Raw genomic sequence first — 27,623 nt, forward strand, 5'->3', positions numbered from 1 at the left:
GTTGCAACATCCCCAACTGGTTCTGCTGTTGACCTTTTGTCTCTCTTAGTGTTCTCACATTTGACCATGATGCTCACATATCTGCCTCCACAGTGATTAGAAATGAGAAGTACTTTGACACTGAAACACCACAGCAGAGAGGAGGAGTGTTGTGGTTTTGGCGGGTGGGTGTCAACTGCATCAACTCATATATTCATACTGTGACGTTTTCTTCTCTTGTTTCACTGTGACTGAGGGAAGAGTTTGATCCGTGCAGTCAGAGGAGCAGTGGCTTTTATCTTCACACTGAACTTTGGACTTTTGACTTGATTTTTTGGCTGTTTCACTTCTATAAGAAATTCAATTTAGAGAGAATAGAAGTTAATAGGCTGTGTCTAAGGAAGTAGATGCTGTATCTCTGTTAAAGAAGTACTCGAACAGACACGTCGACCGTTCACAGCAACAGAATGGTTGAATTCAAATGGATTAAAATATCTTTATTTCTGATTGTGCTTCTTCAGTTTAGAGGTAAGGATACAAATAATACATATTTAACTAAAAGGAGCATTGCATTTGAATATATGTTCACTTTAACTTATTAAAGCTCATTTTTCATGTTTCTCTCTGTCGTCTTCTCAGCAGCAGTAACAGGACAAGATTCCTACATCATTGTCAGAGATGGAGGTGATGCCACTTTGCCTTGTAAAAATGTGATACAAGGTCAGGACCAATGTGACAGCACTACCTGGATGTACAGTCAAAGTGAAGGGTCACCTGAAGTAGCGCTGATTGAACTTGGAAATATTAGTAACAACGCCAAAGATAAATCAGACAGACTGAGTGTTACAGCGGACTGTTCTCTGGTTATAAAGAATGTCAAAGGTATCGATTTTGGTCGTTACAGCTGCAGACAGTTCGACACATCAGGACAACAACAAGGTCCAGGCGCTGGGGTTCATCTGTCTGTTGTTACCAGTGAGTATTTACATCATTTCTTTAAGTTTTCAGCTCAAACTGTCTTGTTAGAAGTTAATTTTACTCTTGTTGTCTTTTTCTCACAATATTTCCCCAGTTAATGAACGGAAGGATGCTGATGATAAGGTGACATTAACCTGTTCTATTGGGACATATGAACAATATCGAGGCAGCGTGTTCTGGCAGTTTGAGGGTAATAGGGATGATTTCCCAGGCATGGGGATGTTTGGAGTTGTCTCCAGAGCCACTGCGACATTTACAGCTTCCACTCCTGCTCAGAAGTCAAAATATTCAGAGTTATTTAAGTGTAAAGCGACTGCACGCAACACTGGGACAGTGCTGTTTAACCTCGCCCCTCAGTCTTCAAGTGAGAAACAGGGTAAGTTTGGATTTAAATTTATATGATGACTGTTTCTCAATTACTGCAAATTGTATCAAATGTGATATTTTATCATCTTTTTTGTGTTTTCTTATTTCATTTCATGTTCAAATCTGGTAGTTTGGGGTGATATAACACAAATTAAAGGACTGCTCAGCATCTCAATTCAACATTTATTTGTTCAACTTTCACTCAGAATCTTGTTTTTCTGTTTTTCACAGATGCATTTTGTAGTGATAATCAGAGAAAGGTTTAGTCGCTTTTGGAATTTGGGCTCGGATGTATTTTTCCCATTCATTTAATGTTTTTTGTACTGGCTCAGTAAGATCTCCCAGCCAGTAGACTTTTGCACAGTCTGTTTGCACATGCATTTGGAAATCTAATCCTGAAGTATCAACATACACTCATTGTGGAGTGCACCAAATTTTGACTTTTAGTTTGCGTAGTGCATCTCTTCCCAGTAGGTTAACTGGAGTTTGACTGGACACTAGAATTGGAATTTTTATTTCTCCTCCTTTTGTGACCAGGCGTACTGGAGCTGTTGTTGGGGTTAGCTTCTTTAATCCCGAAAATCCTACTGTCTTGACAAATTTGCCTGACATGGGGAGGTGGGTGGCATATTCAGTACTCACACATGTGTACGTGGCTCCAGTATCTATTAACATTGGAGTTTGCCTGTTCTCTATTTGAACCTGCAGCATTGGTTCTTTATCAGCCGCCATGGTGACCATTGGCAGCTGACCCTCCCCTTTAGGATGTTCTGGGCACCCCTATTAACCATGGTTCGGGCCTGCCCAAGGATTGGCTGGACCCGTCCCCCCTCTCTGAGTGGCTCTGTATCTCCCTCTCCCGTCTCCCTGTCTGGAGCCTGACTGTAGGCAGTTTAGTGCTCTATGGCCAGGCTCTCCACATTGCCAGTATACTCCAGGCGGGCCTCTCCTGCCAAGGACCAGCAAATTGTCTCACGTTGTTATATTGTTGTCGGTAAGGCTGTGGGTAGACATTGACAAACTTAGCTCTTTTACACTCAACAAAAACCCTTTTCCTGACTCTGGCCTGCAGTTCTGATCACAAATCTTATTTTCAACACTTTTCCACACAATGTATTACAGTTTTGAAAGACACTTCTAGGACGTAACTCACATTAGTGTGATGCTAACTAAGGGTTAACTCTGTTTCACTTCTGCTCAGCGCTCTTGGCGTTTCGCCCAGAGACTAACACACACATATCATTCACGCAGCGGCCCGCAGAGAGTCGTAGGATTTACTACAAAAGGCATTCATACACAATCATTTACACAATACAGGAAAAAAGGAGTATAACACTGTCTTGAGGTTGATATTTTATATTGACCAATTTAAATTCATGCGTATGGAGTAATTATTGTTTGGCTGCAGCCTTTTTTATCAGTTTGATTGTAATTTTTCTCAATGGTAATTATTCTATCTCTACTTAATCCCAGCCAACTGGGACTTTTATTGATGATGCAGCAAACACAGCAGACACCAGCGAACTGGTGACAACAGTAGAACAGCCCAACAAACCCTGCACGTTCAAACACTTTATACTAGTGTTTTGCGTGCAGGCGTCATTTGTTTAGTTTGCGTGTGCCAGGTGACCCTGACCGGACGTGTTCAGCCAAGATCCGATTTCCTGGAAACCTAACAACTTTCTTGTAAGTGCTGGCTTCATGATCTCCTTTGGGGATATCGATATGGTAAAAACAACTCCGTAAAAGGGCTTGTTGCAACATCCCCAACTGGTTCTGCTGTTGACCTTTTGTCTCTCTTAGTGTTCTCACATTTGACCATGATGCTCACATATCTGCCTCTACAGTGATTAGAAATGAGAAGTACTTTGACACTGAAACACCACAGCAGAGAGGAGGAGTGTTGTGGTTTTGGCGGGTGGGTGTCAACTGCATCAACTCATATATTCATACTGTGACGTTTTCTTCTCTTGTTTCACTGTGACTGAGGGAAGAGTTTGATCCGTGCAGTCAGAGGAGCAGTGGCTTTTATCTTCACACTGAACTTTGGACTTTTGACTTGATTTTTTTGGCTGTTTCAGTATCTATAAGATATTCAATTTAGAGAGAATAGAAGTTAATAGGCTGTGTTTAAGGAAGTAGATAATAATAATAATAATAATGAATTTTATTTAAAGGCGCCTCTCAAAGCACTCAAGGACACCTTACAAGGCACATAAAACACAACAACAGTACATCAAACAATATAAATCAGGTAACATTTAGTGCAAAGATGAAGAATACATATGAATGTGACTATAAAGTGCATCAGTACAATAAATAAACAAGAACGTGATTGCATAGTTAGTGTGAGACAGAGTATGCCACTCTGTATAGGTGCGTTTTCAGGCGGGATTTAAAGGTGGAAACAGAGTCAGAAGTGCAAATGTCTGGTGGGAGAGAGTTCCTGAGGCGGGGGGCAGATCGGCTGAAGGCTCTTGACCCCATGATGGTAGTTAAGTTAGCAGATGGAGCAAAGAGCTGGTTGGCAGAGGAGGATCGGAGAGTTCGGAAGGTGTGTAGATGTGAATAAGTTCCGAGAGATATGATGGTGCCAGGTTGTAAAGGATCTTGTAAGTGAGGAGTAGAATCTTAAAGTCAATGCAGGATTTGATAGGGAGCCAATGAAGTTGCTGCAGGGCAGGAGTGATGTGTTCAATAGAGGGGGTTCTGGTTATGATACGAGCGGCTGCGTTCTGTACCAGCTGGAGTTTGTGAAGAGATTTCCTTGGAAGACCAAATAGTAGAGAGTTACAGTAGTCCAGACGGGATGTGATCAGGGTGTTTACCAGGATAGCGGTGCAGGTTGGTGAAAGTGAGGGACGAAGTAGATGGAAGTATGCAGTCCGAGTAACGTTATTGATGTGGGCTTAGAAAGATAATGTGCTGTCCAGAATGACACACAGGCACTTTACCTGATGCGATGTAGGAACAGTGGAATTGTCGATGGACATGGAGAAAGTGTTGAGTGTTGCTAAGGTTGATCTGGTACCAATGAGACAGAGTCCTGGGGAACACCACTAGAGACTGGAGAGGAGCCGGATCTCGGGTTCTTGAGTTGAACAAACTGTGTGCTGCCAGAGAGATATGATCTGAACCAAGCCAGAGGGATGTCAGTGATTCCAATGGAGGATAACCTGTCCAGGAGGATGTCATGGGAAACGGTGTCGAAAGCTGCGCTCCGGTCGAGGAGAACCAGAATGGAGAGAAGTCCAGAGTCAGATGCCATCAGGAGGTAATTGGTGATTTTCACTAGGGCTGTCTCGGTGCTGTGAAGGGGACGGACCAGACTGAAATTGTTCATAGAGATTGTTGTCAGACAGATGGGTGTGGACCTGAGCTGCAACAGTTCTTTTTAGTATTTTGGAGAGAAATGGCAGGTTTGAGATGGGACGGAAGTTGTTCAAATCAATCGGATCGGCGCCAGGTTTCTTGAGTGTTGGTGTTATTGCAGCAGTTGTCAGTTATTAACGCGAACAGGGCAGGTAGGCAGATTTTTACCAGGTGGGTAGGTAGGGGGTCTAACTGGTCATGAAGGCATCACACTGTGTAACTGAGTAAGTGAGGTGGTAGAGCATCAGGTGGTTTCAGAATATTGTTGAGAGTTGAGAATAAGGCTCTAGTGTTCCCATCAGCTGTCCTGATTAAGGTTGAGTAGTATGTGGTCTTGGCTGAAGAAAGAGCATCCTTGTATTGAAGTATGTGATTATAATACATTTCTTTGTGAACTGCGAGGCCGGTTTTTACATAAAGGCGCTCCAAACGACGGCCTTTAGTTTTGAGCTGGCGTAGTGCTGGTGTAAACCAAGGAGCAGAGTGGGTAAAAGAAACAGACTTATTTTTCAGAGGTGCAAGAGTTTTTAGCAGTCCATGAAGTCCATCAATGTAGTGAGATACCAGTTCATTTGTGGTGGATACATTTTCTCTGCTAGGGAAGTCATCAATTCCATTGGAGAGGGCCAACAAGTCAATATTCTTAATGTTTCGGAATGTGATAGAGCAATGTATGTTAGTCTTGGATAATCTTAGATTGACATTGCAGGATATTAACTTGTGGTCTGAGATAGGCAGGTCTGATTGTGCTTCTTCAGTTTAGAGGTAAGGATACAAATAATACATATTTAACTAAAAGGAGCATTGCATTTGAATATATCCTGCATATGTTCACTTTAACTGTGAAGGTAACAGTCATTTCCTCATTAAAGCTCATTTTTCATGTTTCTCTCTGTCGTCTTCTCTGCAGCAGTAACAGGACAAGATTCCAACATCATTGTCAGAGATGAAGGTGATGCCACTTTGCCTTGTAAAAATGTGATACAAGGTCAGGACCAATGTGACAGCACTACCTGGATGTACAGTCGAAGAGAAGGGTTACCAGAAGTAGAGCTGATTGAACTTGGAAATATTAGTAACAATGACAAAGATAAATCAGACAGACTGAGTGTTACAGCGGACTGTTCTCTGGTTATAAAGAATGTCACATTTAAGGATGTTGGTCGTTACAGCTGCAGACAGTTCGATGGACAACAACAAGGTCCAAGCGCTGGGGTTCATCTGTCTGTTGTTTTCAGTGAGTATTTATTTCTTTAAGTTTTCAGCTCAAACTGTCTTGTTAGAAGTTAATTTTACTCTTGTTGTCTTTTTCTGACAATATTTCCCCAGTTGATGAACAGAAGGATGGTGATGATAAGGTGACATTAACCTGTTCTATTGGGACAAATGAACAATATCGAGGCAGCGTGTTCTGGCAGTTTGAGGGTAATAGGGATGATTTCCCAGGCATGGGGATGGCTGGAGTTGTCTCCAGAGCCACTGCGACATTTACAGCTTCCACTCCTGCTCAGAAGTCAAAATATTCAGAGTTATTTAAGTGTAAAGCGACTGACCGGAACAGTGGGATAGTGCTGTGTAACCTCGCCCCTCAGTCTCCATGTGAGAAACAGGGTACGTTTGGATTTAAATTTATATGATGACTGTTTCTCAATTACTGCAAATTGTATCAAATGTGATATTTTATCATCTTCTTTGTGTTTTATTTCATTTCATGTTCAAATCTGGTAGTTTGGGGTGATATAACAAAAAATAAAGGACTGCTCAGCATCTCAATTCAACATTTATTTGTTCAATTTTCAATCAGAATCTTGTTTTTCTGTTTTTCACAGATGCATCATAGTGAAGATGAAGATGTTACGGTGAACTATGAAAACTTCGGAGAATATGAGGCTTCTGTCTGACTCCACAACTAAAAGCAAACAGCTTCAACACCGACATCACCTAACTAAAAGAAAAACAAACTAAAGATTATTCCATCACAAAGTTAATTATCTAGAATCATAACATCATTTTGAGTCTTTTTTTAGGTGTTGAAAAGCTTAAAATTAGCTTCCAGCTTTACAGTTTAGAGTCCATTTCAAGATTTGACTCATTGCTTTTGTAGTTGTAGCTTTGCCTGAGTTTCTTATTTTTATTTTATCTCTTTGCAAACACAAGAAATACATGAACTTTCATTCACAGTATTGCTGTAAACATGTTTATATACTTGTAATGTGTGGTTGAATGAGCTTTAAGCCTTGACAGAGTCTCTTTTCCTTAACTGAGAATTATATAATGTGGAAATTAAAACTGCTTGATAATCACCTGAACCATATATGATGTATTTTGTAAAACAGTATAATGGCTTTACTGTTAAAGGTGAATATTGCTTGCAATAAATATTGATATACATTTTAGAGGGGCAAAAGTCTTGTTTTGTATTCTTTCTTAAGACAATGTTGTAATTCATTCAGTTTGGTTCAAATCTTATTTGCAAGATAGAGAATATCTACTGTTATTGATGCATGGTTTTGGATTTTTGCTGATATTTTCCAACTCCTTTTTTGACTGATTGATCATGTCCATACTGATATATACACATACCTAGAGAGACTATTAAGCATAGATTTCACTAAGTATGATCAACAAAGACAATACATGAAGGAGAAGCTTTAATAAACCATGTGGGTGGAGCAGAAGAGTTTTCTTTGAGGTAATAAGACAGACAGGTTTAATTATTAGGATTTAATATCTGATCCACACTCTGGAGCACAAGGTGGCAGTAATGCACCCAATAAGCTGGTTGCACAATGCACTTATAAGCCAAAAAGAAGAAAAAGTTTCTTTCAAACACAGTGGTACATCCTGTCAGCTGTGGTGTTTCCTATCTGTGCAGACAAATAGACCTGCTGCTTCTTCTTCCCACTTTAACCTGAATACTAAACTGGGGCTCCGTCCTCCGGAGGGATCCACAGCCTGTGGAGGAAGCACTTAGACTGAGAGGGCTTAAACAGTGTCGTTCCATACTTCACACAACACAACGTAGACTGAAGGAGACTGAACAACAGTTACATGGGCTCAGTGCAAAAAGGCCTAGAGTGTAACCTGCTGCTCTGTCTATATAGATGGAGAGAAACCTTCCCCTGAGTCACCATTGGTCGGTGTGTGTAGCCCGTAGCCGTTAATTGACTGAAGCAGATGTCAGTCCATGTCTGCAATCACTGCCTCCATTGTGTTCACCTGTGTCAATTAACTCAAACTAAGAAAAGGCTGCACTCAAAATAATAACTAAAGAAAGCACTTAAACACAAACATGTAAATAAATGTTGAACATACATGTAAATAAACAAAATACTCAAACACAACAAACAATGATTTCAACTGCAGACAGCAACACAACACAGCATAGTATTCTGTATGACAAGAAGACAGAGGAGTAACAGAAAAGCAACCAAATCTTTCTAAATGAATGATTGACAGGTGTTAGCAGCATATGACTCTTATATAACTTATAGGTATCTGCCTGAACTACTGTAAGTCTCTACTCAGTTTATATTAAAGTTCAATTAAATGCAACTGTTTCTCTTATGTGTTAATAAAGTGTCTGAAGTCTGAATGTCACACATCTAGATTAAATTAAATTCTAACACTAATTTCCAGTTTCTTGAAGTGAAAGAAAAGAATTGAATGAATTATTGATTCACCTCATAGACTACTATATATAGTTAAATGGAGACTGATTTGTTTGCTATTCAGATATCATATGTGGACATGGAGCCAGACTGTAGTGGAAATACCACATAATCAAAAAGTCAAATCATTACAGATTATCAGGTTTCCTACACATTTTCTACTTCTAGGTAGATCTTTCAGACCATATTTGACATCTAAGTACAAATAACTAGATGTTTATTATGTAAATAAATGTTTTTTACTAACAATTAATGAAGGAAAATAACAGATCATAAATTGAAATATATTGTTTGTTGTTCAGATTTTGAACTAGATTGTGAATCAGACTCAGATAAAATATATTAACTTTGGGAGTGAAACACTGGAGTTAAATCTGTAATCTATCTCCACTCTGTGATGTTGTGATGTATCAGATTAGTCCAATCACATGCAGCGTCCAATCAACAACTGATATTAATAACATGCGAGTCAGCCAGTAAAAGTCTTGTGTGGAGGCTGCTCCTGTGTTTCCTCTATCATGGCTCCTCAGAGATCCTTCAGAGCAGAAATTAGAGCTTTGAGACAGTCTTAAAATGGCAGACCAGAGTAAGAGTTCAATCAAGAAAATATCAAATAAGAGACTTAAGATGTATCCAATGTGTATGATACTGTCACACAGTGTGGAGAAATAGGTTTTTCTAAACTTTAAACTGGAGGGTAAATAAAGAATTTAAGAGGCTTAAGCAAAACACAGGTGGGCAAACTCTCTGAACTTCGTTTTTACATGTGACACCAGATGTAGAGATCTGAAATCCCACTTCCTGTTAGCTTTTGTTACAGCTTTAATTTCTCTGACAGGGTTTCTTTCATCAGTCTGTTTGAAAAGAAATAGGTTTGTACAATAAGTTCAAAACAATAAGTTGACAAGAATTTCTTCTTTGACTAAAATGACACACTGATTCTCTTCTGGCTGAAAGCAAAGATGATTTATTGATCCATGTTGTTCTGTACAAAGTGAACTTACTCCAACGTGAAAAATCGAATTAAAAAACACAACCTTGTATCCATATAAACATAATACGATCAGGAAACTTTGTGGCTCCACTCTCATCATGTGAGTTACAAACTGTACACCTGTGCCTGTGTCTATCCACGGCAGAAGTTTCCTGTCACAATTTCTCAATGGCGTTACTACTAATAACCAGGCGGGGAGCTCCGGTCCTCTGCAATGAGGCCAACGCGGAAGTAACTTAGAACTGCATTCTATCAAAAGGCCACCAGGGGGCGACCATTTTGGTGTCAAAAGGACTTCCGTCTCTATACAAGTCAATGGAGAATTCACCAACTTCTCACTTGATTTCTAACCTCAGTAAACGTTTTCAAAATGTGTTTATGGTCTCAATCGCTAGTTTAAAGCCTTCTTCAATGCAGTATGATGTTCATTTGGGACATTTTGGCCTCCCTGATTTTATATGTGACGATAAAGCAGGGTATGCATTAGGGCGTGGCTACGTGGTGATTGACAGGTTGATTGGTTCACAGGTTCAGGAGCGCGGACAGATAGACTGCAGGAAATAGCTGAGAACTTGTTTCACACCGACAGTTTTCTAATGTACATTACATATCATAATTACAAATACAAAGAAATATAAATGTGTAAATACTGTGACCGCAAAACATGAATTTTAAGATAAATTAACATCAATCAGTCAGCACTTTCAAAATATGATTTATATGATCAAACAACAACCCTTTGATAGTTTCATTTTCAGATAATCTCTTCACAGTATATTTAAAACTTTTGTAATAACTGGATAAAGTAAAAACAGTGTTGAAAGACAATGTCATGAAACAAATCTCAAAAGGGAAAAACGGGCGGTTGTCAGAAATAGGAGGAGGTTTGATAGAATAAAGAAAAAACAGATAATGGCAGGAAACCTATGACAACACGGTCAATCTGTAAGAGAGAACAGAAAGGAAGCATGGTAGGGCTCACTGAGGACGACTGGTGGACAGTCAGGGAATGACAAGCACTGAAACTAAATGTTCAGTAAGTGAATTTTGTTATTAAAGTTTCCTGCTATCTCACGGTCCATCCAACAACAGCTTCTAGTTGTGCTGGTCATACATTAAACTAAAGGAATCACACAAATACATAACATCAACAGAAAAAAATGAAAAGAAAATGAAATAATAATAATAATAATCAGCAACATCCAAAATAGTCATCAACCTCTAACTGATACAAAGCTTGAAGCAGCGGTCTCAGTAGAAGGCATATTTTCCCAAAATGTCAATTTCTTGGGAGCACATTAAAAAAATCACATCTTGGTTTTTTCCACCTTCCTATCATCAATGACACATTTAGAACTTGAATTTGTCTGGTTAAACATGTTCACATCATATTTACAAAACCTGTAGAATCATATCTGTACAACATGAAACATCTGGTCCATAAATAAAAACAAACATTTTTATTTGTGTGACAATAAATGTTTTATATGTCACATGCCTTGACAAACAGGGTGCTCCTACACTGAGCACAGAGACACTGAAGAACCAGGACCTAACCTAAACCCAGCATACAGAGGTTCAGTGAATCTGGTGTTGAAGGTGTGGAGGTGGATCAGTGTGTCAGAGGAGACTCTGTAGAAGGACAGAGTGCCAGCAGGACAGTCCACATACACTGCTACTCTGTTAGAGACAGAGGATGAGGGGAGGACTGTTTCTTCCTTATTGTGCCAGACAGAGTAACGACCGTCATCAAAGCACCTCAGACACCAGGACTGATTATACCCTCCAAACCAGCAGTCTGTGCTGTTTCCCTTCCTTCTGATTCCTCTGTAACTCACTGATATATGAACTGTTCCTCTCCACTCGACCTCCCAGTAACAGCGATCAGTCAGACCTTCTGTACACAGCAGCTGATAATAAGCATCAAACCTGTCTGGATGATCAGGATATGGCTGCTTCTCTGTCACTGCTGTCACCTTCCTGTTGTTGTCAGACAGTTTGAGGTTTCTGTTGACTGTGTTTGGGTCCACTGTGAGTTCACAGAAATCTGATGAAGAGAATGAGACACAATACAGCAGCAGTTTATCATCTAACACACCTGATGGTTTATTTGTTGCTTTATTAACAAAGTGAGAATGAGACTGAATGAGATGAAAAACTTCTTAACAAACTGATAATTGAATGCAGATAAACAAGCTTTTGATTGAAACTACTTTAACATGTGCTGTCTTGTTTTCATGAATCAAAATGAACACTTACACCTCTTTGGAACAGGTTTCAGCCTCTGCTCTCCACCATGATCCAGTCTGGAGGAAGAAACAAAGTCAGAATGAACCTGCAGTAGTTTCCTCATCAATGATCTTCATGAACCTTCACTCAGATCCAACATGAAGACAAAACAGCTGGGTTTATGAACACATGAAAGCAGCTTCATCCAGAGGTCTGTAGGATTAAAACTGGATCACATCATCATTGATGACATTACCTGTTGCCTTATTTAATTTAACCTGACAATCTAACGAGTCCCTTTGACAGGACGCAGCAGATCAGTGGTGGATAGGGTTTTTGGCTTGTTGGCGTTGTATATCTGTCAGGAGCTCTGTTATAACTTCCCATTTCCCCATTTTTTATCCAGTTTTATGTCATATTATATATAAAATTGGCAGGGACTGTCGTTACACAATGTGGCAGTCCCAAAAACTCTTACAAATAAGTTGTAGTGCACATAATGGTTCTCCACCAATATGACTTCATGTGTATAATGTGCCCAGAGCTGACAGTGTGTCACTGGTCACCGAACATGTCCAATACTAAACGTGTCAAATAAAACTCAGACTCTACTCAGCCAGAGGGCCAGGCGGTGTTTCATCAGACGCTTTCCCCGAGAACGTTACAGCACTGTGAAGTATTTGCACCTGCAACCTGCTCCATTTTATGAGCCTACCCACCAAAGATTTTGCGCTAATCTGCAGCTGAGAGCAACACACAGCTTGCTGTAACATCATACAGCAGCTGAAACAATAAGTGATTTAAACACGTGGTACGGCAGCGGTAACTTCATTAGAACCGGATCGGCCAGGATGTAATGTTAATTAATGTTCTATCTTCTGCTGCACATCTACATAGATCAGTTGTTACACACAGACTCAGGTTTATATGTTGGATTGTTTGTATTAAAGCAGAATTTATGGATGAACCCTGAGCTCTGTCAGAGCTGTCAGGACATTTTATTTTGAAGTAACCGAAATTTTAAATTATTTTAAGTAGCCTAGAGTCTGACTGGAGATTTCACCACTGATAGTATGTCAATTCAAAATCATTCAAGCCTTGAGAGAGAAAGAGAGAAGTGAATGTGCGCACAGTTAACACCAACTCTCTGAACACACTAATATCTCCAACCTAACTGCAAGTGGCTATTTGCACTGGTCTTTGTGAATTAGATGTTTTTTTGTGACAAGGCTTATTTGCATTTGCAATTTTGCACCAAATTTGCTGTCTTCACTGTTATCAACAGTGCTGCTGGTACCTACGGTGAACCAACAGTCCTCCTCAGCTTGTCAGCGTGACAGAGAAACAGTGTGTGAGCTCTTGTTGTCTGTTAATACCTGAGAGTTTCCAGTCTCCATTTTGGATCCTTCAGTCCGGTAGCCAGCAGCTTCTCTCCTGAGTCTCCTGGATGATTGAAGCTCAGGTCCAGCTCTTTCAGATGGGAGGGGTTGGAGTTCAGAGCTGAGGCCAGAGAAGCACAGCCTTCCTTTGTGACCAGACAGAATGACAGCCTGGAGACACACACATACACACACACAACCAGTATCAGTCGTGTTCAATACATATATAGTAACATATATATAACATGTCAGCAACATATAACATATGTATCCTGTAACTAATCAACAACCTGTACAACCAGTGATGTATACTGATAGTAATCAATGATATATAATGTATATCATTAGGTCTCATTAGGTCATTAGCCCTTGTGTTAAGGCCTTGGCTTGGTAACCATTCTCGGAGTGTGGGGTTGATGATGTTATATCCCCTCTGACCTGTCGTCCTGGCTCCCCCTTACCGTAGCACGTTCATTGTACCTCAATCACCTCAACAATCTCTAGTTGTGATAGCAGTTGCTGGTTGCGGATGTTGGAATACTTTGTTAGCCTAGATGTTGGGTTTAAAAGCATCCATATATCCCACAACAGGTACATATTCTCTGCCCTACACCTGCCCTGTCCTCCACCATGTCTTGTTCCAGTAGCCCATTTCTCATCAGGTTGCCCTGGTCCCTCAAAACCTGACGCGGGCAACGTCCGAGCCGGTATGACCCTTAAGTTTGCAGTTCCACTCATCCTAAGGGAGGCCAGTAGCATCAAGGACCTTGCTTAAGGGTACACCATCGATATGTGTTATGTTAACCACTGAGCTATCCATCTGTTCTGTTATAGTAGTAGTATTATATTACAGTTTAATAATATAGTATGAGCCAGCACTTTCTCCATATATCTTCATAAAATATTATTGCTGCAGAAACATTTTGTCAGAATGGCACCTTTCTCCAATTCTTGTGATGCAACTGCTCCACTCTTTTTGAAGTGTCATGTACTATCAATTTTCGATATTAATATTTTTTAAATATGCACTTTTATTTTTAAGTTGAAATACATGAGTACAGATTTACCAAAAAGTTTCAAAACTTTTTTATTTGTAATTCTCAGGTCAACTATTATCCACCTAGACATATCAATGATCTGTACCCTCCAATGTACCATACATCTCAAGGTCAGTATTTAATAAGATACTGTGGAGCCCATTTATGGAATAGAAATTTGCACTCACTGATTCTCGGTGTTTGCCGAGATGCAAAATAAAACTCAAAAATGCTCTGATGACAAACGATTCTAGTACATAATCCATATTTTGTAATGTTTGTCAGTTTTGTTTGTTGTTTTGTTTTGAACTTATAATTTCTGCTGTTTGGCTTTAATTTATTTCATATTGCTTGTACATGATATTAATTAGGTTAATGATATTTATGTTTATTCTGATATTTTCTTTGCATTGTTATTGTGTTTTATCTCTTGTGATAGTGGGTTTCTACCTCATCCGCACGTGTTTTCTTTTTTATTTGCTATTTTTCTCTGACTTCTATTGTACAACCCTAATAAACCAATAAACAAATATGCCATAATGTGGCATGGCTTTATAACACACAAAAGTATCTGACCTGAGAGTCTCCAGTGTACAGTGTGGACTCTCTAATCCAGTGGAGAGCTGCTTCACTCCTGAGTCCTGCAGGTCGTTGTTGCTCAGGTCCAGTTCTCTCAGTTCAGAGGACTGGGAGCTGAGGACTGAAGACAGAGCTTCACAGCTTCTCTCTGACAGATTACAGTCACTCAGTCTGGGAGGGATTAAGTGGTAGACAAATGCTGAAACGCTTTTCGTTTACAAAGTTTTAAAAAGTCACAGTTTCAGATATGCTTTTTCTCTTTCTAGAAGTCATTGGGAATATATATATATATATATATATATATATATATATATATATATATATATATATATACATTATGGGAATGTTTGTGAATTTGTTGTTGATGCAATTCATTTAATAGTTGTCAACTAATCTATTAATCAATGATGAACATTTTAGCTTTACTTTCAGAACAATAATAATATTCTCATGTGATACAGTTAGTATCTGCAGTTATCTGTGTACTTACACAGCTTTGTTGGAGGCTTTGACCACTGGCAGCAGCCTCCGAAGAACCTCCTCTGAAGCAGAGTATTTCTTCAGGTCAAACACGTCCAGATCTTTTTCTGATGAAAGTAAGATGAAGACCAGAGCTGACCAATGAGCAGGAGACAGTTTATCTGTGGAGTGACTTCCTGAACACAGGGACTGTTGAATCTCCTCCTCTAGAGAACGATCATTCAGTTCATTCAGACAGTGGAACAGATTGATGCTTCTCTCTGCAGACAGATTCTCACTGATCTTTCCCTTGATGTAATCAACTGTTTTCTGATTGGACTGTAAGTTTCTTCCTGTCTGTGTCAGGAGACCTCGTAGGAGAGTCTGATTGGTCTGCAGTGAAAGACCCAGGAGGAAGCGAAGGAACAAGTCCAGGTGTCCATTTGGACTATTTAAGGCCTCGTCAACAGCACTTTGGTAGAGATGTGACTTTTTTGTTTTGTTTCTCTCTGCCAGCAGATTGACTCCAGACTTGATGAATGTCAGATGGACATGAAGAGCAGCCATAAACTCCTGAACACTCAGATGGACGAAGCAGAACACCTTGTCCTGGTACAGCCCTCTCTCCTCTTTAAAGACCTGTGTGAACATTCCTGAGTACATTGAGGCTGCTTTGATATCGATGCCACACTCTGTCAGGTCTGATTCATAGAAGATCAGGTTGCCTTTCTGCAGCTGCTCAAAAGCCAGTTTTCCCAGAGACTCAATCATCTTTCTGCTCTCTGGACTCCAGGGTGGATCTGTCCCAGCTCCTCCATCATACTTGACTTTCTTCAGTTTGGACTGAACCACCAGGAAGTGGATGTACATCTCAGTCAGGGACTTGGGCAGCTCTCCTCCCTTTCTGCTTTTCAACACATCCTCCAGAACTGTAGCAGTCATCCAGCAGAAGACTGGGATGTGGCACATGATGTGGAGGCTTCGTGATGTCTTGATGTGGGAGATGATGGTGCTGGCCTGCTCCTCATCTCTGAATCTCTTCCTGAAGTACTCCTCCTTCTGTGGGTCATTGAACCCTCTGACCTCTGTCACCATGCTGACACACTCAGGAGGGATCTGATTGGCTGCTGCAGGTCGTGTGGTTATCCAGAGGCGAGCAGAGGGAAGCAGATTCCCCCTGATGAGGTTTGTCAGCAGCACATCCACTGAGGTGAACTCTGTAACATCAGTCAGGATCTCAGTGTTGTGGAAGTCCAGAGGAAGTCGACACTCATCCAGACCGTCAAAGATGAACACAACCTGGAACTCTTCAAACCTGCAGATTCCTGCTTCTTTGGTTTCAGTAAAGAAGTGATGAACAAGTTCCACCAAGCTGTACTTTTTCTTTTTCAGCACATTCAGCTCTCTGAAAGTGAATGGAAATGTGAAGCGTATGTCCTGGTTGGCTTTGTCTTCAGCCCAGTCCAGAGTGAACTTCTGTGTTAAGACTGTTTTCCCAATGCCAGCCACTCCCTTTGTCATCACTGTTCTGATTGGTTCATCTCTTCCAGGTGGGGCTTTAAAGATGTCCTCTTGTCTGATTGTTGTTTCTGGTCTGTCTGGTTTCCTGGATGCTGTTTCAATCTGTCTGACCTCATGTTCATCATTAACCCCTGCAGTCCATCCTTCTGTGATGTAGAGCGGTGTGTAGATCTGATTCAGAAGGGTTGGGTTTCCTGCTTTAGCGATCCCCTCAAACAGACACTGGAACTTCTTCTTCAGCTTAGATTTGAGTTGACGTTGACACTCTGCAGCACGAGTTCCTGAATGAAGATAAAACAAATAAGATCAGTGAATGGATGTTTGTGAAAATATGAGAAAATTGGTCTGAAAAATCCTCTTACTCTGCAGACGGTCAACCAGCTCCTCCTCCTTCATTCTCCTCAGGAAGTACAGTGTGATCTTCAGAAATGCGTCTCTGCTGCTCCTCCTCTGCTCTTCCTCCTCACCTTCCAGCACATCCTCATCCTCACTGTGCCTCTTTAAACATTCTGTGTAATCTGAACTCAGAACATTCTGGATCTTCTTCAGCTCGTTCTTCACAAAAGTGACAATGTTCTCCTCAAGATGCTGAAAAAGAATGAAACCTAAAATTTAAATCATGTTTCTAGTTTCTCAGCTGAAGTTGTTGGATATTTACTCACCATAAATATGGAGTCCAGGTCTGTTGGATGCTGCTGGACAGACTGACCACTGGGAACCTCTGACCTTTGCTGCTGAATTCTGTGGAGAAAACAAAATATTAATAAATATATATTTTCATGTTGCATTTCTGGACGTTTCACAGATTAGCGGACAGATTTTTGTGGCATTCATGTAATATCACCACTAGATTGAGTATTTGTGAGAGCGTATTTTATACAGTAGTTGCAGAGATAGTTTGCTGCATGTTTTGCCTATGGCTATATCTCTAATGACCATTTCTAATGTGACGTTAGACCACAGCCATGATTTGTTTCTATGAAGGCCTGTTCATTTTGCAATCGTACCAATGCAACCTTTGAAAGAAATTGATTGCACCTTAAATAAAATTACTGGTTTTCTTTTAATTCATTTGAAATTGTTTTGCAGTAATCACAGCTGCAGCTGACAGTTTTAATATAATTATTTAATTCATTACACTATTTTTTATTTCACATACATTTTTATCCTTCTATTTTGAAGTTCACATGCATTTTCATCAATTAATGTATGTTACTTCCAGCCCTCATACAATTCCTCACATTTGAGAAGCTGCAACCAAAGACTGATTAACATTGTTGGCTGATAAATGAACAAGTGATATTAAAATTGGCGGCTATTTACTTTCTGTTCATCTATTACTTGATTTCTGCAAAATATGAGTTTTTTTCATGTTACAATTTGTTTTAGAAATCATTTGAATCCCGAATGTTCCTATTTGAAAGTGAACTTTAAATCAGTAGAGTGTGAATGTTGAGATGAGTTGGCAGATCCTTGTGTGTCGTGGGTTTTTCAAGGAAGCTTCATGATAACATCTTAATTCTTACTGTTCTTCAGTAGAGTGATGTTCATCTCTGAAGTCATGACGTTCAGGCATGGACCGGTCACTCTTCATGGACACACAGCTGGGTGAGTCTGGTCTCTGCTGTTGAACCCTGATAGAAACACAGGATCGACAACAGAAGGACAGTTTGAACCTCAAGATGATTTAACTGAGTTAATAGGGAAGATAATGGTCACATGCAGCCTGAACAAAGAGAGAGGATGCTTCTTATTGATCCATAAAAGAAATCAAACCAGTTTAACCTGCAGGCAGAAACTCAGAGAGAGTCAGAGAATTACAGAGCAGCTCAGGACTAAGATGAATATCTAAGGAGGAAACGTGTATCTCTGAAATTCATTATTTGTGTTACATTGCATGAAAAGTGCTGCACTAAGAAAATGTCAAAGACAGATAGATTGATATATAAAGTTTATTCAGTAGCTTTTTAAAAACAAGAAATCAATTGGAATACTTGGTTAATTCAACACACAGTTTTGTACATTTACCCAGAATATATGCACATTTTTTTGAGTCAAATGTCATGCTTTTTAAGACCACAACAAAGAATATTAAATACATTTTCCAGAATGAAGAAATGCACATAAGGGCTGGGCGACACCTCTTAAATCAATCACAAATTAATATGGATATTTTGATAAGTATCTCCATATGACAGATACAAAAGCGCATATGATCAATATTGAATAATCTAAATAGTTTAAGCATATTTAATTTAATGAAACAATCCGCTCCACACTTCTAAAGCAAAGCCTTTCATTTGCTTTAAATCATTCATTTGAACTACAAAAAGTTGTAAAACCAAAATGATTTCCCTTCCCTAATGCACAATACTGACAGTGTGGTCCAAACCATCTCATTCCGAACAAGAACAAGTCTAGGTGAAGAAAGAGTCCAAATGAAGATCAGAGTGAAGGAAGACCAGGGCCAATAAACAGTCCTATTCCAAGATGAAGCTTTAGCCAGTATTCAGAGTTTAATGTGATATAACCTGAAAAGTTATTTAAAACAACACTGTGGCTTTAAACATTCAGGATGAGGGAATCAGGAGAGTCTGGTCTCTGCTGATGAACCCTGATATAAACAGGATTGACAACAGAACCTCAACTTAATGAAATGTTGTGGGGATATTCCCTGCTATTTGGGACTGTGTTAACTTACTCAGCAGAAAGTTCTTCTTTAAACTTTGAAGGTGGATCCTTGTTACCTCTTTTTCAGAAGAGTTGCAGAATCACAAACTAACGTGGTTGAAATTCTTACCTTTCTTCAACAGAGTGATGTTCATCTCTGAAGTCATGACGTTCAGGCATGGACCAGTCACTCTTCATGGACACACAGCTGGTTACAGGTGAGTCTGGTCTCTGCTGTTGAACCCTGATAGAAACACAGGAATGACAAAAGAGGGACAGTTTGAACCTCGAGATGATGAAATGTTGAGGAAACGTTTTATCCTGGCTGAGACTGTTTTAACTTACGGAGTCTCAGCAGGAAATTCTCCTTTAAACTCTGAAGCTGTCTCCATGGTCTGGTGGCTCTTGGTGGGTTCTGGTCCAGCAAAGTCTGGTCTCTGCTGCTTCTCTGGGCTTCAACACAACACACACAGATCTTTGAGTGTGAATAATGATGGTTGAGTGATGTGAGTGGAGAACAGTGATGGACAGTTAGAGATCCTCATCTCACCTCTGAGCTTTGGTCTGGCTGTCATGTTCCCCACACAGAGAGCTTTTAGAGGGAGGGACTCCCTCCTCTCTGTCCTCACACTGATCCATAGCAGAGAAACACCTTCACACAAACACAACAACATGGTGTCAGAACTCACACATTATCTCTCATTATTCATCTCAGTCACATGACAAACATACAGAGCTCTGACTGAGAGAAAACTGATGACACATCACCTTCTTATTTCAGCTGCTGGATGAAATTACAAGTGAAATAAACAGAACATGTTGCTGTTCACAGAGACAACAAAAAGAAGAAAAGCTTCTTCAGTGTGAGATGTTGCTGCTTTTCTCTAGATCAAGTATTTTTAATTTAATTTTAACTGTTTTTTTAAGGCAAACTTAGTAAGTAGTCCAAACAATTGAAAATCTTTAGAAAATACAAATAAACTGTGTTGATAGTGAAGATAATGGTCAGATGCAGTCTGAACAAAGAGAGAGGATGCTTCTTATTGATCCATCAAAGAAATCAAACCAGTCTAACCTGCAGGAAGAAAGTCAGTGAGAGCCACATCATTACAGAGGTGTAGTTGTTGTAGTTCTGCTATCAGTCCACTAGATGTCCTCATTAATCTACAGAGAACTACAGACGGCTCAGGACTGAGATTGAGAGAAACTTGTACCTGACAGTAAAGTATATTGGAAATGTATCTGTGTACATATGTATATGTTTTGTATTTATGTATTACTGACTAATTATTTGACTGCATAGTTGTATTCACCTTTGAACATGTCACATAATTTGATACCACTGTCAGATTCATTTTTTGACATTGTTACATACAAACAGCAGAATACAACAAGAAAGGGAGGGCTGGAAAAAAGATTGGCTGTAACGGAGGTTAATTGAAATCTGTTTTTTTAATCATTCATGATATTAATATGAATATATTACCAATATTGAGTATCTCCACAGCCCTAAGATACTGATACTGTGCTTTTTTATTCATAAAGTTCGATATTCCACCCCAACACAAAATATGTCCTTCCGTCACTAAAATACCATTTGGTAAGTCTAGTTTTTCTTTTCCTGCTCACACAAACACCACCTTTGAGCGAGAAGGCAGTTGATATTTGTGTTGAAATCATTACTGGATTACAAGCCGCCACAGCCCTTAAGGAAACACCTTAAGGAAACACCTTAAGGGCCGTACTTCAAAAATGTAAAATTAATAATCATGCCATACATGAACATTTCTAGAAGCAGAAAAACTTTAAATACGAAGAAAATTCAGAACCAACAGAGTTCTACTTACTGAACTTAAACCCATGAATGTCCGTCAGGTCAGCAGCTCATCCGGTCTGTGTAGAAACAGGTTTACACTGATCTCAGGTTTACAATCTACTTCAATAAAAACTCCACCCAGTCATATTTAAAAACCATAAAGCAGTCTGAGCCTGCAGCAAAGGACAAAGGTCAGCTTGTATTGTATAACTTGTGACGCCTACATCCAGAGCAGCCGTCCCCATTAAAACATGTTCATCTTTCACTTTTCTTCCTCTTTGGATAAACAGAGTTTTATCATTTCTTGAGGAAATGGAAATGATGGATGAATGTCTAACAAAAAACAATTAAAGAAAACTGACTTCCAGAGTGTAAACCCAACTACTTTTTTGTTACACAGAGAAAAACATCTGAGTCTGTAGTCTACAGATGTGAAACCCTGGCAGTCCAAATACCTGACAGATCAATAAAGTAAATTGTCTTGTGTTTGTGCCTTTCTTACCTGTGTATTGTGATTTATGATTGATGTTTTGAATTTCTTGCTCAGGATGTTTGAGGTCTGACTGACATCTTGAAATCTACAAAAACAAACACACCTCACATTTTCATCTGATGATGAGGACTAGGAAAAAGTTTGTGCTTTGCTGAGATCATTAATCAACTGTTTAGTGATGACAAGAAACCACATCAGAAAAAAATACCTCCAGCTGTCTTGTTTCACTTCAAGTATCTAAAAACTTGCCTGACAATGATGGAGAGGTAACTCATTGTTAATATTTTACTTGATATAAAGATTCAAACGATGCAACCTTTAGAACTCTGTGTCCAACAGACGCCTCAATAAACACAATAATCAGGCTTCATAAAGTAATTTCAGTATGAAAGTCCAATCAACATGTCCAAGACAACATTTTAAAGGTTTATTGTCCCCTTACAGTTTGAAAGAGTCTGCCAATAGCTTTAATATGCTGATGGTTCCATATGGGTGCATCTCTAAGTATTTGTGTATATTTTCTGTGTTGCTGTATTTCATTCTTTGACATTTATTAAAGTTACAGCTATAAGTCCTCCAGAGTCCCCCTACTGTCAAACACCCCTGGTAAATTATCATGCACATGACTCTATGGGTGTCTGGAACAATTCTATCATAGTCAAGTTATTCCACTGACAATGTGAACAAATATGAGTCCTGGCAGTCTGGCATTCGTCCTAAGGATTGAAGCACTGTGCTTTGACATTATAGACTAAACTGTTCTCATATTCCTGTAAAGTGTGTGCAGCTGGAAAGTACAGTAATGCATTGATAGTGTTTGTTTCTTTTCATTGAAAAGGCTCTGACTAAAAGTTGTAAAGCCAATGTTATCTGTTCATAACTGTCTCTTTTAAAATGATGCTAAAGATGAGCTTGCATACTAGTTTTTAGTCAAATAATGCAAGATTTCAGACACAATAATAATGATTCCCTATTGAGTGGCTGGTGAATTTAAACATGTATCTGTCAGTGGCTGGTAGATGTTCACATCTTTAAAAAGTTGAAGTTCCCATACTGGATGTAAAGCCCTGACAGTCTAAATGTCTGTGCTTTATTTATTCTCTCCTTGTTTATTTAAAATATGTTTTGAATTTCTTGATCAGGAGGGAAGGGTTTTTCAGATAGATAGGTCAGGAACTGTCTACTTCCTGCTCTGACTGACATCTTGAAAACTACAAAAACAAACAAACCTCATGTTTTCATCTGATGATAGCCAGGAAAAGGTTTGTGTTTTTTGCCGAGATCATTAAAAACTGTTCAGTGAAGTGGCACAGTGAGAGGTCACTCACTGTTAAGATCTTACTTCATTCAGATTCAAACAGTACAACCTTTATAACTCTGTGTTTAATAGAGGCCTCAATAAACACAATAATGACCATGAAGGAATTTCAGTATGAAAGTCCAACCCTCCTTGCGGCAGCTGGAAAAACGTCTCAATAAATCAACACTTTTATGGCTTGTGTCATAATACTTTAATATTTTATTTTCTCCTGAGGGTTCAAGCAACGTGATCTGCATTCAGCTTCAATGTGCTGACCAACACTAAACTGTTAACAGTGACAGAAAGGATTGAAAACTCATTTTCATGTAAGAAATAAACAATTTTCAAATGAAGAAAAACACTGACGCTGATTTGGTTTGAGCTGGATTTTGGGTCATATTTACACTTAACAAAAATTGAATCAGAGTCCGTACAGTATGTTATTAATTGGTAAATCATTAATGAGGTGACATTTGTCTGTATAATGAGAAACCTGTAGCCATTGTAAATCCTCACCTGAAATCCCAAAGCTAGTTTTTCTCTTTCATTATTTTCTGTTTAGCCTTTGGATGATGATTCAACTGTTTCCTACAGGGAATAAAACTGTGCACAAAGCAACAGAAATGTGCTCATCTTAAACCATTTCACAAGCATCCTCTTTGAATGATATTTTAACCATCTAATCATCGTCTATACCATCAGAGCTCACCTGAGAGTCTGCAGCTCCACCTGCCTGTGGACAACTGTCACTGCTGCAGGTTTCTCCATAAAATGATCAAACAACATTCACAAACAAATCATGTCAGGCTTATCTGAAGTCATTATAATGGTTTATGTAGAAACAAGACCATGCCCCACTCTCTCATACTAATCAAACACCTGCACCTCCCTGTTTAGGTGTTTCCAACCTTCTTTCCTCCCATTCTCCTCCTTTCTCCTCAAGTAGAGAAGGATGAGTGTAAGAGAGAGGATGCTTCTTATTGATCCATCAAAGAAATCAAACCAGTCTAACCTGCAGGAAGAAAGTCAGTGAGAGCCAGATAATTACAGAGGTGTAGTTGTTGTAGTTCTGCTATCAGTCCACTAGATGTCCTCATTAATCTACAGGGAACTACAGATGGCTGTTGGTTCAGTCACACTATCCCGAAAGGCAAGAGGGCGAGGACTACAGAGGAGTCTTTGGGTTAGGGTTAGTCTCCCACCAGACATTCACACTTCTGACTCTTTCTCCACCTTTAAATCCCGCCTGAAAACGCACCTATTCAGAGTGGCATACTCTGTCTCACACTAACTATGCATCACGTTCTTGTTTATTTATTGTACTGATGCTTTATAGTCACATTCATATTTATTCTTTATCTTTGCACTAAATGTTACCTGATTTATATTGTTTGATGTACTGTTGTTGTGTTTTATGAGCCTTGTAAGGTTTACTTGAGTGCTTTGAAAGGTGCCTATAAATGAAATGCATTATTACTATTATTATTAATATTATTTCACTGACATTGCTGTCAAAGTCTAGATCAAACACAAATTACATGAGCATGAACTACAAACATATCTACAGGTTTCACTGGAAATAAGTTCCTCTCCTGTTTGACTCATCAAAGTGTTCGAGGTGTTTGAAGGCATCTACGCCCCAACGTGCTCAAGGATGCGAGGTCCCGCCCAACGCTGCTTGCAGCTTTAATTAAAATATACATTATGCCCTCGCTTCACAGATATTGTATTTTGTTGTTATAGGCTGAATTAGATAAATTAGCTTGTGATCTTGAGATAATGGCATTAAAAAATTGATAGCAAGCATGGCCGTTATCTGCTTCCATATGAACCTTACAATATAAACTTGGTCATCATTAGAGAATAAAACCTCCAGTTTGGCTGATGTTGTTACCACAGTCAAACCTCAACACTTCCCTGTCGGTTCTTACATAAAACATTTAGCTGGAATGAGGAACCAACAACCACTCAAATATTGCCAAATTTTGTTTGTAGCACCACACCAACGTTGACTGTTCGATCAGTGTCAGAGCAACACGATGGGTGAATTCAGGTGGATTAAAATGTCTTTATTTCTGATTCTGCTGCTTCACTTTAGAGGTAAGGATGCATATGATACGTATTTAACTAAAATGAGCATTGCATATGAATATATCCTGCATATCCTCACTTGAAAATAACAGTCATGTCCTCATTAAAGCCCATTTTTCATGTTTCTCTCTGTCGTCTTCTCAGCAGCAGTAACAGGACAAGATTCCAACATCATTGTCAGAGATGAAGGTGATGCCACTTTGCCTTGTAAAAATGTGATACAAGGTCAGGACCAATGTGACAGCACCACCTGGATGTACAGTCGAAGAGAAGGGTTACCAGAAGTAGAGCTGATTGAACTTGGAAATATTAGTAACAATGACAAAGATAAATCAGACAGACTGAGTGTTACAGCGGACTGTTCTCTGGTTATAAAGAATGTCACATTTAAGGATGTTGGTCGTTACAGCTGCAGACAGTTCGATGGACAACAACAAGGTCCAAGCGCTGGGGTTCATCTGTCTGTTGTTACCAGTGAGTATTTATTTCTTTAAGTTTTCAGCTCCAACTGTCTTGTTAGAAGTTAATTTTACTCTTGTTGTCTTTTTCTCACAATATTTCCCCAGTTAATGAACAGAAGGATGCTGATGATAAGGTGACATTAACCTGTTCTATTGTGACAAATGAACAATATCGAGGCAGCGTGATCTGGCAGTTTGAGGGTAATATGGATGATTTCCCAGACATGGGGATGTTTGGAATTGTCTACAGAGCCACTGCGACATTTACAGCTTCCAGTCCTGCTCAGAAGTCAAAATATTCAGAGTTATTTAAGTGTAAAGCGACTGACCGGAACAGTGGGATAGTGCTGTGTAACCTCGCCCCTCAGTCTCCATGTGAGAAACAGGGTAAGTTTGGATTTAAATGTATATGATGACTGTTTCTCAGTTACTGCAAATTGTATCAAATGTGATATTTTATCATCTTTTTTGTGTTTTCTTATTTCATTTCATGTTCAGTTATATCGACAGTAAGCACGACAACAGTGGACAAGAAAACATCTGATGGTCCAACAAAACTACCCGGTAGAGACTCAGTGAGACATGGTATCATCTTTTGTTGTCTTTTGTTATTTAATGTCATATTCAGCTAAATCAGATCAATTTTGTACACAGCAAGTTAAAAGTGACCACAAAATTTCCAGGTATGAAAGAATCTGTCCATATGAGTCCAAAGAGCACCTGTTTTTCAGCAGCCTTATTGTGCAAACATGATCATTAGATGTTAAAACCACCAGCGCTCTGCTGATGTTGTAATAACAGTCAAAAAAATATTTAGATGCAATGAGGAACCAACAATTATGTTTCATAACTGCTAGATGTGGAAATAAGCAGCTGTTTATTGTTCATGTCAGTGTTGTGTTCACTGCTTGTTTCTGCTGCCCCCAAGTGGCCAAAAACACTCAGTTAATAAAGGTTTAACACACATTACAGATCACAACAAGTGAGATTTGTTGTGTTTATTGGAGAATATCTGAATTAAACATTTCAAAAATGTTTTCCATCAGTTCAAATTTCAAGCAGAAAAAAGGTAAAGAGTAAATACTGTCTTAGCATGAATTGCATCCTGATGATTGAAACCTGCAAATTCTGATCCATTTATTTTATATGATACGTATGCAACCTGTTCATTGCTTTTATTTTGACTGCATACACAAACCTGCTCCTTAAAATGTTTTAAATTTGACAAAAGCTCTTAAATGTTTATTGGAAAGGGAAAAAAAGGTTTCAGCTCATTTCTTCTAAAACTCAAACTTTATTCACAGACACATTTCTAGACTCCACAGCTTGTGCAGATTGTTCTGCTCTGAGCTACATAATGTTGGTGATGCGTGTGGCTGAACTCGTCCTCATCACTGTCGTTACTGTTCTTCTCTTCAGAGCTCGAGGTGAGAAAATGTTCACCAACCTTTGTTCAGTCTGATTAACACAAACTGGAAGTTTAGAGCTGAAATGTTCCTCTGATTTGTTTAGCAGGGAACCAGAGAGCACCTGATGACCACACTGTGAGTTGATGTATAAAATCAACTAATAACATCCATGTTACTGTAATGCAGGACTGAATGTCTCACTGTTTGTGTTTGTGCAGGTTTCTTACTCAGTAAGAAGCAGAACAGCGAGGCGTTCAGGTCCAGCAGCCAGTCAGGTAAATATCTGATGGTGCGTTCAGGGTCTGCTGAGTCTGTGAAATGTAGAAAGTTTGAAAACAGTTTGGGGTGATATAACAAAAATTAAAGGACTGCTCAGCATCTCAATTCAACATTTATTTGTTAAATTTTCACTCAGAATCTTGTTTTTCTGTTTTTCACAGATGCATCATAGTGAAGATGAAGATGTTACGGTGAACTATGAAAACTTCGGAGAATATGAGGCTTCTGTCTGACTCCACAACTAAAAGCAAACAGCTTCAACACCGACATCACCTAACTAAAAGAAAAACAAACTAAAGATTATTCCATCACAAAGTTAATTATCTAGAATCATAACATCATTTTGAGTCTTTTTTTAGGTGTTGAAAAGCTTAAAATTAGCTTCCAGCTTTACAGTTTAGAGTCCATTTCAAGATTTGACTCATTGCTTTTGTAGTTGTAGCTTTGCCTGAGTTTCTTATTTTTATTTTATCTCTTTGCAAACACAAGAAATACATGAACTTTCATTCACAGTATTGCTGTAAACATGTTTATATACTT

At 39.1% G+C, this 27,623-nt stretch overlaps 3 protein-coding genes across 3 annotated transcripts in view; 1 reads left to right on the forward strand and 2 right to left on the reverse strand.

The window, feature by feature from the left end:
• Positions 1-27,622, forward strand: LOC133999540 (uncharacterized). The gene is made up of 10 exons (XM_062438756.1): positions 1-507; positions 619-954; positions 1,052-1,333; positions 5,606-5,932; positions 25,501-25,782; positions 25,894-25,980; positions 26,700-26,822; positions 26,908-26,939; positions 27,023-27,079; positions 27,245-27,622. Exons 1-10 carry the CDS (start codon positions 447-449, stop codon positions 27,314-27,316), a joined length of 1,659 nt encoding a protein of 552 aa, XP_062294740.1. The 5' UTR covers positions 1-446; the 3' UTR covers positions 27,317-27,622.
• The window catches only part of LOC133999111 (uncharacterized), a 109,000-nt gene that overhangs the window by 43,193 nt on the left and 38,184 nt on the right, over positions 1-27,623 (reverse strand). The window contains 6 exon segments of the mRNA XM_062438276.1: positions 12,966-13,139; positions 14,582-14,755; positions 15,075-16,845; positions 16,927-17,152; positions 17,227-17,305; positions 19,365-19,478. Of these exon segments, the coding sequence (XP_062294260.1) occupies positions 12,966-13,139; positions 14,582-14,755; positions 15,075-16,845; positions 16,927-17,152; positions 17,227-17,305; positions 19,365-19,478 (2,538 nt within the window).
• On the reverse strand, positions 10,878-11,713 carry LOC133996130 (stonustoxin subunit beta-like). The gene is made up of 2 exons (XM_062435694.1): positions 11,620-11,713; positions 10,878-11,518 (listed from the first exon to the last, which is right to left on the reverse strand). Exons 1-2 carry the CDS (start codon positions 11,711-11,713, stop codon positions 10,878-10,880), a joined length of 735 nt encoding a protein of 244 aa, XP_062291678.1.

The sequence above is a fragment of the Scomber scombrus genome, chromosome 2, assembly GCF_963691925.1.
Source record: "Scomber scombrus chromosome 2, fScoSco1.1, whole genome shotgun sequence".
Classification (NCBI taxonomy): Eukaryota; Metazoa; Chordata; class Actinopteri; order Scombriformes; family Scombridae; genus Scomber; species Scomber scombrus.